At 46.0% G+C, this 13,802-nt stretch overlaps 1 protein-coding gene across 1 annotated transcript in view; it reads left to right on the forward strand.

The window, feature by feature from the left end:
• The window catches only part of LOC144755289 (uncharacterized), a 118,852-nt gene that overhangs the window by 73,394 nt on the left and 31,656 nt on the right, over nt 1-13,802 (forward strand). The window contains exon 5 of the mRNA XM_078644069.1: nt 11,054-11,128. Coding sequence (XP_078500195.1) covers nt 11,054-11,128 — 75 coding nt within the window. The remainder of the gene's footprint in view (nt 1-11,053; nt 11,129-13,802) is intronic.

Below are 13,802 nucleotides of genomic sequence, written 5' to 3' on the forward strand. Positions count from 1 at the left end.
AGCTTGTGTATTACATGCTACTACTGGGTCTACAGCACTTATTGTGCCACCCGTTTAGCAGCCCATTAAAACACGTCTCTCCCTGTCATTGCATCACAGGTGTAGTTTTAAACTGCCATTAAAAACCAAACAACAGCACCAGCCATGCTCAAATTGCATTTTTTGCTAGAAAATATTGTTTTTGAACCACATATGTAAATGTTACTGTTTTATTTCTTAATTACAATGCAAATATTTATTGAAATTCACCTTTTTAATGTGACTATTAAATGCCAGCAAATACATTTAGGATGTAAGAAGGCAAAGTACACTGTTGTGTGAGGGAAAAGTTCTCCTAAAATTTCAGAGTGTCCTGGAAATTACTTCAACGTTTTCGTTGCGAGGAGGAAGAGGAGGAGCTAGCTGTCCGCGCTGCTGCTGGAGGAGACGTTGGGTGCCCACGGAGGCAGCCGAATCCCCGAATCCCCAAACTCACCAAACAAACCTGTAGCCTACGGCCTGCAGCCGTCGGGCCCCCGCTGAGGCAAGGCGAGGTGGGGTAACAGCAGGGAGGGCCGCGGCTGCGGACTACGGAGACCGGAGAGACAAGGCGAGGCGCTGGGCGCTGGGCAGCAGCTGACGCTGACGAGAGATAGAAAAAAAAAAAACAAGCACCGCACCGCATAGCAGCCTGCAGCTGCAGCCTTCAACCCTTTTGCAGAGCGGCTGAGAGCGCCGGGGTGCCGGGGCGCCACCTCAGGAGCGCCGCACCCGCACCCTCTCCCATCCATTTTTTCACCACCTCCCCAGCGCCTCCATTTGTTTCGGGATGGGTGCTGCTGTGGGGGCTGACGGGCAGAGTGGACGGAGTACCTCAGGAGAGGCAGTATAACGGGCGAGAGACTCCCGCGCTGCCGAGAGTCAGGGCAGTTGAGCAGCCGCCCAGTGGGTCCCAGGACCAGCGAAAGAGCAGCGTTCCACCAACGCCACTCCCACATGCTACATGCTACTGTAACAGAGGGTCGCAGCGGTAAGCGGAGGAGGCAAGTGGCTGATTCCTGCCGGGAGCCAGGAGAAACAAGGAGCCAGGCGCCAGGAGACGGGGGAAAGATCACCAGAGTGCCAGTGCAACAGAGTACCCAGGGCACCGAGTGCCTGAGAGAGCCCGAGAGAGCCTGCATACTCGAGCCAAGGAAACAGCGCAGTATAGTGCGGTAAGGAGGGCAGTAAGCATTGTAATCTCCGGGGTGCGCATCCCAACCAGCGCGGAACCCGCTGCAATCAAATCACTCTAGGAGCCGCTAGATAACATAAAAAAAAAAAACATACTCCCAGATAATAAGTACGAGGGGGAGGACCCGGAGCTAGAGAGCCCCTGAAAGACTGGTCGCATGATTTGTATGATCGGCCGCATCTTTACTCCTGCATCCAATCTAGCCGGCACTCACTTACATCCCTTCTGACACTTACAAGCACTCGCAGAATACAGCTACTAATAAACATGACCAGACCCCTCGACAGGGTCAAAAGGAGCGGGTGGTCCTGATCATGAGATCGGGGAAAACGCGACAACCTGTGGAAAGTAAAAAAAAAAAAAAAAAAGACTACTGTGGAAGCAAAAAAGACACTGGGAACAGGGCCCGAATTAAATCCCAGGGAGAGGTTGGTATCGGCACCAACCCCTGAGCTAACACCAGTCCCCAGACGGAAATCTGGTCTCCTAAAATTCTTTTATCTTAAGGACCCAATGGCAGCGATTTATGCACAGACTGCGGAGACTTGCAAGCTACCAAGCCCCATCGTGCCATCAAATGTACCCTCCCCAGGGGCTAACAGTTTGCAGAATAGGCCAAGTAGCGACACAGAGTGCCTATCTCCACCATTGCGTTCGGGTCCCTTGTGCCAAGGCAAACTTGCGCTAGTAACCGCCCAAGTGCACCGTCCCAACATCCTCGCAAAAACAAATGAAATCAAGGGAGGTAGAGCAGAAAAGGACACCTCAGACAATTGCCTCACAAAGGACACCAGGTTGAACCAGAACAAAAGCGGGACAATCGTGGAGCTAGTCAAAGCGAGCAGTCACTCAACGGCAAGCAAGGGCGAGCCGGAGGTAAACACAGGTCACAAAAATCCATCCACCTCACCCAGGCAAGAAGGGGACTCCTGGTTAAAACCTCTCTTCTTATCAAATGACTCTCAACTTGAGGAACTCACTGAGAGAATTACAAAGTATATCGACTCACAAGGGAGAGCGCCACAAGCAGAACACGGTTTTGACGATCGACATTTGAGTCCGGGTATGCTGGTTTCAACCCCGCGCGTCCGAGAGCCAAAAAAAGGTCAACAAAAATCTTCCACAAACGATAGCATCATTATGCAGGTAAATCAATTACACCCCACTCACTCCGCGCCAATCACAATTTTATCGGGGAGCACGTCTGATTTAGAACCCAAGGACTTAAGTAAAATCCAAAAAGACGAGCCCTCCATGCCATGGACCCAATCTCTGCTAAACACTCTTGAGCAAGCAATAAGGGTGCTGAACTACCAATCCAACAAAATGGAAGTCCAGATAGACCTTATTACATTAATGGCCGGGCATATATCGGGTATAAGCGCTAAACTGGACTCTGTCTCAGCGCTCTTAACAACCCAGGGGAATTTAGAGCCCGATACCAGCTGGAGCAATCAACAACGAAACTGCGGATGTGGAAGCATCATCGAAAAGCTAGCAAGCCTCCCGGCCATTTTGATGGACATTTTAGGGGAGGTAAAACAATCACGCGTCAACAGTCAGACAACAGACACTAAGCCCACCCAGGAGAAACCACAACTACTCAAGAGACAGCTCTTAAACGGACTTACAAGAAGTAAACAACCAACGGATCAGGAGCAACGAGCAAAGGAAAGTGGTATAGATAAAACAGTTTCAGACACTGAAGAAATGCAACCTAACCAACAACCCTCTTTCGAGAACAATCCAACAAAGAGACAAAGGAAAAGGGCGAGGAAGGCCAGGCTTAAGTATAAGAACCAAGTAAACCTAGTTCCTGGCAAAATCTTCCCCATATTTAACCTCATATTTAACACCAATACCCATCACGAAAACAAATTCAATTTCTTGAAAGTGTCGCCAGCGGGTGAGGTAACTCCTGCAGACCAACCTGATAAATCAAATCCATTAATCCTAACAAAGGGCGAAGGCGCCAGGTCAAGAGCCAAAACGACCCCGTCCCCATCCATAGGGGACAACACCCAAATGGACACAAGATCGAACCAGCGACAACAAGCGCAAGAGCTGGGAAGAAAAACAAAAATGAAGCCAACACAAGCAGTCAAATATGGAGGTTGCGAGCATCAAGAGATGTCATCATTCCTGGAAAAAAAATTCTCGGTTAAAAAACATACCCACAAAGAGGCCCGTAACCTTGTTCCAAAAATTACTTTTGAGCAACAATCACCTACGATATTTGAAAGAATTGCACATGAAACTTACGAATTAGCAACAGCTCTTGAAATTAAAACTGTGACAACCCCCATGCGAATCACCGTCCTGGACAAGGAACGCAAATGTGCGCTATTACGAAGGGAGCAAAGCACGGCCCAAACGAAGTTAATTAACATCGTCCCAACCCAAAAAAAAGCAAATACAACTGTGGCAGTACAGAAAGAGCAAGCACAACAATCGATCCATCCCGCTTGCGACAGTTCTCAACCTCACAACCGGCCAACTTGTAAAGTAGGTTCAACGCAAAAGGGGCCAAGCAATCATCCAGAGCCGTTTCACCTAAAATTAACTTTTATCCCGGAATATCCAACAAGGGGGACGCAGGACATTCTGAATCGAGGCAATTCTGAATTGTGGGAGAGGTGTGGCGCCGCAGCCAGGGCGACTGACGCTGGAATCTGGGGATCAGGGTTCGATCCCCGGCTCCGGCGGCAGGTTAGCCCAGCACCATGCGACTCTGGGCAATAGCTTGCTTAATCTTCCCGACGGCCCCCAGCGCCTAGAGACCCTAACGGGTGATTGTGCGCTATACAAATGTGGATTATTATTATTATTATTATTAATTTGTTAAAATTGTTCAACGAAACGTCGTCTCTAAAAGAAATCACTTCTCAGGACCTCTACTCCGTCGAATTTCAACAAAACGCAAATAACGCGGCCATTGAAGAAACAGTTACAACTTGGGCCTCAAAGGACCTGGTAGAAAGCATATATCTGGCAAGACCCCAGTTTGAATCATGGGGAATATCCTTAATGCGACACAGGCGTCCTAGGTACCCCCATCCCTTACAACTCAACACAGGTGACCAAAACAAGGGGCAAGGGAGTAGAGGTCAACATACCACTTGTCTACGAGGTGCCCGGGCCTCTACGCCAGAGCGGGCACACGAAAGTCATAAACCACGAACAACAGATCTCCATTACGCAGATAGAACAGATTGGTCGTGGATACCCAACGTCCTGTGCAATAAAGCTACCTAACCCAGACCCAAACCCCTACGTAACCCGGCAGAATGAGATGCTCCCCCCCCGAACCCAGCAAAGAAATCAAAAGTTTCAATTTGCTCGTGGAACATGCATGGCTTTTGAGAAATGGCCCAGGACCACGAAACTCAAGCCTTTTTCCTGCCTTTTTCCTACGACAAGATATAATCTTGATCCAGGAATCATGGAAACTGCAATCGACTCCTATTTCAGGTTTCAAAGAACATCAAATATATGCAGAAAACTGTCCACTCATGGGCATCCCCGCGGTGGATTATCAACGTATAAAACCCATAAATATAGCTGGGTTTCAGAGGAGATAGACGTAGGCCTGAAGTGGGCCCAAGTGATCAAAATCACCGAAGCCCCATCATCGGGGACTGAGCCATGGAAAATGTTAATATTCAATGTCTACATCCCTCCTGACAGAAAGGAACAATAAGAAAAACACGCGTCCTTGCTGTCACTCATTAAGGCCATGCAAAGGAGCTATTCGCAATACCCACAGGTAATTTCCGGGGACTTCAACAACGCCCTAATTGATCAAAACAAGGCGAAGGTGAAGATGACTGGAAACAGTACCGGAAAAAAACTAGTATCCAGACTAAACGAATATGGACTGTCCATCCTGAATGGCAACACAAAGGGGGACATACCGGCAGCCGCCACATATTTGAGCGGCAGGGCCCGTTCAACAATTGACTACTCAATAGTAAGTGACGAGTTAATTTCCAGCGTCGACTCATTTGGTATAGAACATCGAGTTGAAAGTGACCACTTCCCCCCAAATAATACGTTTGAACATTGCACCAAGCACGGTGCCAACAACGACCTCCCTTTTGCATCACGCAACAAAGTTTAACCTGAGGAAATTAAAATGGCGTGGAGATGGGTTGGGTAAAATCACGGACTCAGTTAAAGCCCATATGGCCAACTTGGGAACCCAAAAGAAGGAGGACCTACTACCAAAGTGGGAGCGAATGATTCAGGTCCTGCAGCAAAACTTCCCAGCAAGGTCAGGGAACCACAATAATTTTAACACCAAGAAGGAGCCTTGGTTCAACATGGAGCTAAGAGCCAAAAAGAGAAAGGTTGCTAAAGAAGTCCGAGCCCTCGCAAGCCAAAAAACGCTGGGGTCCGTGGCAAACAAATCAAATCTGAGGGAAGCTAGGAGTACCTACAGGAAGGCTCTGAGGGCCGCAAAGTACCGATACAAAGAAATTATCTGGAACAAACTGTTAATCGCGGGAAAACATCCTAATAGCCGGGACTTCTGGGGCATAATACATGACCTTTACCAAGGGGCAAAACTCCAACAAGAAGCAGGTGTTGGAGCAGAAACCTGGATCAGACATGTGCAAACCCTATATAGCAACACAGACCCAGGCCACTTTAAAGACTTAGGGGCAGCTAAGGATAACAAGGAGGAATCAAAGGGACTGAATAACAAGGAATACAGAGAACCAGAGCGGGAAAACCCTCAGAAGGGGTCAACAGAGCTAGTTGACCTAACCACCAAAAATGAACCGAGAATGATAATTTCGAGATTAAAGTCAGAGGGTGCAGCAGGCCCAAATGGGCTTCCAAACGCGATCTTTAAGCACGACCCGGACTTGTGGGCAGAGACCCTAACGCCTCTGTTCAACCAAATATACAAACAAGCAGAGTTAGCCGCCTCCTGGAAAGGCAGTATCATCCATCCCATTTTTAAGCATGGAGACCATCGCAATCCCTCGAATTTTAGACTAATATCCTTAATAGACGTAGAGGCCAAACTTTACGCCTCCTGTATCCTACTCAAACTACAAGCTTGGATATTAGAAACAAAAATCATCCCAAAATTTCAAACAGGATTCCGGCAAGGAATGGGAACAACAACTAACCTAACTTGTCTGTCTATCCTAACGGATCAAGCAAAAGCTAAGGGCACCCGCTTGTATGCCTGTTTCATAGACATCAAGTCTGCCTTCGACCGGGTAAACAGAGAGCGTTTGTGGAGAAAATTAGAGAGCTGGGGGGTGCCATACCAACTCTTAAGAGCTATCAAAGCCCTACATCACCACACTTGGGTAAGAGTGAAACTGGGAAATGGAGGCAGTACAACCAGTAGCATACAAACGCACCAAGGCCTAAAACAAGGCTGTATATTAGCCTCCACCCTTTTCAACCTTTTTCTCTCCGATCTCTCAAGCGCGATCGTTTAAATAGATAGCCACCCTCCGTCTTTGGCCAACGATCCAATACACTACCTTCAATACGTCGACGATATCGCATTGTTGAGCAAAACTCCAATCGACCTACAAAGAGCTATTAACAAATTAACCTTGTATTTAGAACGGGAAAGCCTAGAACTTAACAAAGAAAAAACCAAAGTGGTCCGTCTAGTAGACCCACAAAAGTTAAAGTATAAATGGATGGCCCAAGGAACAACAGTCAAAGAACAAGAGTACTACAAGTACTTGGGAATTACAATCACCAAGGGAGCAAACGACAAGGATCACAAAATAGCACTAAAAGTGAAAGTACAATCTTTAATCTTTGCATACCGTTCTCTTAAGGAAAAAATGGACTGTCCCAATTATAACCATCTGTTAAAAGTAATGGCAGCGCAGATTATGCCCACCCTATCTTACGGTTTAGTCACGTGGTGTGGCAAGGAGGTCGATCTTTTAAACGATTTACAGATCAAAATTTACAAATCGGTTTTCAATTTGCCAAAATCCGCCTCTGCCTCACAAGTCAGGCTTGAATTTGGTCTGCAAAATCAGAAGTTCCGGAGCATGAGCGGCTTCGTGAAATTCTGTTACAAACTTAGATCTGCAGACCCAGAGACACTGGACTGGCTAAGCTGGGAGGAAATTAAAAAACGGGGGGAAACCGAAACCCCGAACACCTGGGGAAAGTATCTGAAACTCAGTGTGGAAAAGTTGGAGCTGGAAGCAGTCTGGAAATCTGAGACAGACAAACCAAGGCTAAGTAAATTAGCCAATTTGTCAGCAAAAAGGAAATCCTTCTTGGAGGACAAAGAGTTATTGGCAAAACGTCGGCATGCCTGGACCTTCATGAACTCCTTCACAACCCAACAACCACAAGCATATTTGGTATCCCACTTCAGTGGTCATCTAAAAAAGGCCTTTACAGCCTACCGGATGGGGATGCATGTCTCAAAGGATTTACTACCGGTTTGGAAACTGTCTCACCAGACGAAACAATGTCGCCTCTGCGGTTACAAATCTGAAACCCTTGTCCACCTTTTCTGTATATGTCCGGCCCTGATTAGTCAGAGATTACTCCTATTGAAACCCATATTCAACGCGTTAAATATCCGCTCCTGCAGACATGCAGTCACAAGCTGGCTTGGAGGCTCCTCCATAATCCTGGCATGCCGGGAGCTAAATTCATGGCAGAAGCAAGAAAATGCCTAGAACTAACAGAACAGGAGGCCCAGCCAGCTGGCGGGACAACAGGCTGACCCTAACCCCTGGATTTTATATGCCCAGTCCCCAACAAAAAGAGAGACTGAGAGACACTAATTTCAGTATTTTAAATTTTGCACTGTTATTTTATTATGCAAATTTTGTAACAATTTTAACTAATTATGCAAATAAAACTTTTTGACTTACTTCAACGTTTGCATGCTCTTTGAGTTTGTGGCATGCTGCCTTGGGTCGGATTTTGTGTGAGGTAGTGCAGTGGCATTGTGGGTCTGTAAGACGCCCTTTGACAACCTGCAAAGAACCTGTATAGGCAGCACTAGAAATAAATGATCTGGGAAAGAAATACTGTATTATATGCCAATAGCGCAGCGTGCTCTTGGGTAGGGAGAGGTCGAATTGAAAGACAGGGAGGGGTTACATAATAGGCCTGGGTACATTAGTGGAGGAGTCCTCGAATATCGCAGCAGGTGAATGGATTATAAGGCTCAGTAGGCAGCGGCGACAGGTGGTCTTGAGGCTATTTGACAGGGCAGGGGCAAGATGTGCGGGCAGTGGATATAGGTGAGAAGGGACTAGCAGGTAGTCCTGGGAAGGTTATTCCTTAAAGATTTGATATGTATTATGATGTTTATATAGAACCGAACAAGAAGTAAGTGCTGTTGTGTTTGTAGACTAAATATATGTACAATTTAATTTGTGTATATAGATGTAGGTCAACAATACCGGTTTTGTAACGTCGGTATTGCTAGGCAAATTATCTTGTTATGTTAATGTTTTATAACAAAACAACTTTAAATAAACTGGGCATGCAAATTACAATGAAGATAGTAATTACAGAAGCATTTTTAAACATTTCAAAAGCTTGCATTCAGTTTACAAACTCAACTTTAAGAGATCCATAATGATATTACCACAATGTTAACCGAGAGATGAAAATAGCCTCACAGAGCAGCGGCCCTCTGGTTTTATAGTACACTGTACCTAAAATGGAGCGGATTAGCCTCCACTCCTCCGGGGGTAGGAGGTGACCGGGGTAACATTTTAAGGGGGGTTTTGAAAAACCGTTGCAGGGTTCTGCTTTTTACTTTGTTAGATAAATAAATAAATCATATTTCTATTACTAAACCAACAACAGGGTGCCACTGTGCACTAAAACAATCTGAACATAAACAAAAGATCCGATTTTCCCTTCAAGAAAAGTTTTTTCCCAGAGCGGTGCTGTTTCCCAAAACATCCCATTAAAGAAAGAAACTAACACCACCCTCTTTGCTCCCCATCGTCTGGTGGGAGGGAGCAGGATTAAGAACCGAACTTTAACCATCGTTCACACAGAGGGTCCATGGCAGACTGGGGAGGAGGGGACTTAATCAACAAACCCTCAGTTTTCTGAGACCAGAGTATTGTGGGGAGGTGGAAAAGAACGTAATTAGGACCTAGAGGCTCTGCCGCCACTGAGCTCGCACTTCTGTAGAATGAAGTCAGAAAGGGGTCCGCACAAGAGGTTAATTTGCCAAGGCTTGTTGGTTCTCCCGCTGGACACTGACCCCTCAGCACTCAACATCCTTTGTGGGACAGCTAGTATTCGGGTCATGGTCATCCTCAGCGTCGCCTGGTCCTTGCCTCTGCAGAGTTAAGGTCACCTTCATCTTTCCTGAAGCACCCGACATCGGAGCACATTCGTTTTCCAAGTATCCTTGTCACCCCTGAGTGGCATAGACTCTGTCCCCTCTGCTTTCAAGTACTCCTCTTCAAGAATCCATGTTTGGATTCCTCCTGACACTTCCTCCTCTTCCAGCAGCAGCACTTTCCTGAAGTCCTCCTTAGGGTTTGACGGCGGTTTCCGACCCCAGTTCACACCTAGCTTCTCTGGGATAGGTAACTTGGGTACCGTGGGATCCACGGGTGGGGTGGCTCTCTAACCTTCTGTCTTCCATGGGGTTTCTTCAGGGTCCACTGGTTCTTATACCACTTTTTTAGTATATGGTTTGACAGCCTCCCCCCCCCCGGCCCAATGTGTATTAGTGCGATTTACTGTGATTTCTTTGCTTTAGTATTGGGTACGTTGTGTCTATCCGTGTGGGAGATACTTTAAAGTACTAGATAGTGATGTATATTAAATACATATTGTTATACATACTATGTGTGGTACTCCTTTCATTTAATCTATACTATAAGATTGCATTCTGGTAAAACAAGTTGTTTTACACTCCTTCTAGCCTAAGCCTGAAGCTACCACTTGGATTGCTTTCTAAGGCTGTCTGAGACCTCTTAAATCACCGTAAGGGTTGTCTGGACTGGTGCAAGGTGCCCATTTACATTAGTAGACATCATATACCAGGCCAGCTTCTCCCACTCACTATCAAGGCAACATAGCTAAAGCATTCATGTAAGTGCCCGATGGAGTAACCTGTGCGGTCTTAAACTAGTAGGAACATTTTTAAAATAATAAAGGCATCATCTCTGCCAGATTGTGTATTGTATTTGGAAATAAAAACACAACTGTATACGTTTTATATATGCTATTTAACTTCTGCAAAGAAAATGTATTTTGATTTCTACACGAAGTAAAAAGAATTGCCTCTATAATAATACACATTGTAGGCAGTGTGCGGAAGCAGGGGTTTTTTGACTGTCACTCTTTAAAGATGCTGCAAACACAGCCCACTCCTTCTGTCTGTCGTGGTTTCATAGTCCATGACTTTCTGATGCTGGTAGTGACACATTTTCACTCCATCCAAATGTCAGCTGCAAGGATGTATCTAATCCAACTGCACCCCCCGTTTATGTGGTCTAGGCTTCATTCTGAAATGTGTCAAACAAAATGCATGACGACCTACTACATATAGAATATTGAAATATGAAGAGGTTAAACATTTTAACTATGCAGAAAAAGATTTATGCTTGAAAAGCTCAACTGTTCGTCACAGAACTAAAAACAAAATCTGCAATCTCGTTCGAGTTAAAAACATGTCATTTACAGTTACAACTAATCTAAATCAATGGGACCAAATATTCTTTTCACATTTTTGATTTGAAAGTAACTTTTGCAGTGGCTTGCTGTGATTAAATATGCAAATTTGTTTATCTCTGGAACACATTACAGTTGCTAATTTGCTCTATCTGATTTTCCTTTGCATGAGCGCAGACGAAGAGCCAGTTTTAATTTTAATTGAAAATAGTGATGAAGAGGTCGAAGAAAGCAGAATTGGCCCCAACCCAGGTGAGGTCGTCCTGCCCATGAACCCATCAGTGCTACAAGTGGATGATAAATAACCCGACTTAGTCTCACTCATAGTGGACCTAGAGATGTTGGTCAGTCATTGAGACTTTCTCAGCATGCCACAGATGCTCTTACATTGATGCATTTCTTAAACCTGCCCAGATTCTGAGCTCATCTTAGTTCAGAGACATTACACGTTTGCTCTTCACCACAGTACAGCCAGGAATAATTATAAAGTGGCGTTCTTGTTTATGTCAGTGACAAAGGATGGGAACCTATCAACATCCATTTTTAATGTTTCCTGCAAGCATGGGCTGCGTTTGCTCTTGGGTGTATATCTTCAGAAAATGGGTATTTCTGTTAATTTGTTTTTATGTTTCTTGGTTGTAAGGCCTTAGTTTGGTGTGAAAATGATTTTTTAACATCAGCATTTAGTGGGAAAGATTTGCTGCCCGAATGTGTACTTTTTAAAATGCAAGTCTCTCTCTTGTTAGCGGCTACCTTTTCCATGTACAACCAATTCTGGACCTCCAGCCACTAAATGAATACTTTATTTCAGAGCATTTTCACATGATTAGGATGTCCTCCCACTGCAACAACAATGTGACTTCCTGGCTATTGTCGACCTGAAGGACTCTTATTTCTACATACCAATTCACCCAGCACATTACCGGTATCTCAGGTTTGTAGTTGACTGAAAGCCTTACCAGATCGAAGTGATCCCCTTCGGGGTTCCCAATGCACCCAGGGTGTTCACCAAGTGCCTTGCGGGGATGGCAGTTTATTTGCTGAGACAGGGCATCCATGTATTTTCTTAATTAGACTACTGGCTCATCAAGAGTGCCACCCATCAAAACTTCCATGAACACACAGGTCACGATAAGCCTCCTTCACCAGCTAGGGTTTACCATCACGTTACAAAATCCCATCTCCAACCCCTCCTCACACAGCCCTTCCTGGGGCAATCCTCAACTCAGAAGCTGGCATAACTCATCCAAACTCTGCCAGGATACAGTACTTCCAGACACTAATCACACATTTTGAACCAGACCACCAAGTCACGATCAGGACAGTCACTCGACGCCTCAGCATGATGGCCTCCTGTATTGTCATATTGCCCCATGCCAGGTTACACATGCTTCCGTTGCAGCAATGCTTGGCACATCAGTGGTCACAAGCGGGAGGGTCATTGAGAAGATCTAGTGTTGATCTGCTGCCGCACTTGTCGCTCTCTGTAATGGTGGAACACCAACAACCTGTTGTATGGGCGACCATTACAACGGCATGGGGTGCGCAGATGTAGGACCTGACTGTCCAAGACTAGTGGGAACCCAGTCATCAGGGTTTCTACATCATTTACCTTGCGTTGAAAGCTTTCCTTCCCCACTTGACTGGCAAGGTAGTCCTTATGAAAACGGACAACATGACAGATGTAGGAAGCTGACTCTTTATACAGTGGACCAAAAAAAGTTACACTTTGCAAAGATCCCAGGAAAACCCCAAAGGAATTGCAGAGGCACAAATTACACCACAACTGCTCTCTTTTGTGGTAGTGTGGGCGAGCAGTTAAGGATATCTGAGGGTAGTGCTAAGTATTTATTGCACACACAAAGGCAGTAACTGAATCATACACTCAATAAAGAAATCCAACACCAATTTATAAAAATAACACACACATACTTTTATATGAATTTAGATACCAAGCTCATCAGAATCAGGTAAGTACTTTTCGAGTTATGAATTTCTACAGTTTTCTAAAGTTGACTGGAATTTTTGGGTGAGGTAATATTATCCTATGGGGGGAAAACGTACTGCATTCAGGCCTTTAACAGTGACTTGCAGGATTGTTCTCCAGGACTTAAGGAAAGTATGTGGTAAGGTCCAAGGCCACACCAACAAGTCACCTCGGGAGACTTGGGGACTTCCGGGTGCAGGAGTATGTTACGGCGTTGGTTGTCCCATACACTTCAACTGGAGAATAGTCCGGTCAGAAAGAGGCTTCAAGGTGAGACTGGGGGTCCAGTTTGGGGGAAGCCACAGGGAGGGCTCGACCTTTGAGATGCTCGATCACAGAGGGACACCCTTGCTCCACTTCTCCTCGTGCTCTGGAGCATGGGTGCAGTGGTGTCTTTTGGTGTCGGCTCCTGTGCTGGAGTCACTCGCGGTTGGAGTGGGCCTGCAAAAAAGCTGCATGCGGTGACTAGTCTGGGTAATCCCAAGGGTGGGCTTAGCGCCTGTGGCTTTGGGGACCTCCTTTGACTCCTTCGGCTCCCTTAGACTCTGGCTGTGGAGTGTGGGTGCAGAGGTACTTGGAGGCGTTGGGTGGTGTTGATCGAAGACTCACTTTGTTTTGGGTTCTGCTACACAGGGGCAAAGAGGACAGCTGGACTACTCACAATGTGGGACTCACTGTCCCTGAAGTCCCTCGACGTGCAGGTCGTTTTTCCTCTGCATTTGTGTCCGGACTGGACACCACACAAGAGATGGTGGAATTTCTAAATTTGTGTTTACTTCAGGCTGTTCACCCTAGAGGTGTGTCCAGCGTGGCAGTGCAACACGCCTCCTGCATAGCTAATTTTCCTGCCTGTCCTGGTGTCAGATGGCCCCAGGCAGGGGGTGTTATCTCCCCTGTCTGGAGAAGCCTTGGGTCGCATATCAAAAGCGGCAGAGGCCT

The sequence above is a fragment of the Lissotriton helveticus genome, chromosome 5_1, assembly GCF_964261635.1.
Source record: "Lissotriton helveticus chromosome 5_1, aLisHel1.1, whole genome shotgun sequence".
Classification (NCBI taxonomy): Eukaryota; Metazoa; Chordata; class Amphibia; order Caudata; family Salamandridae; genus Lissotriton; species Lissotriton helveticus.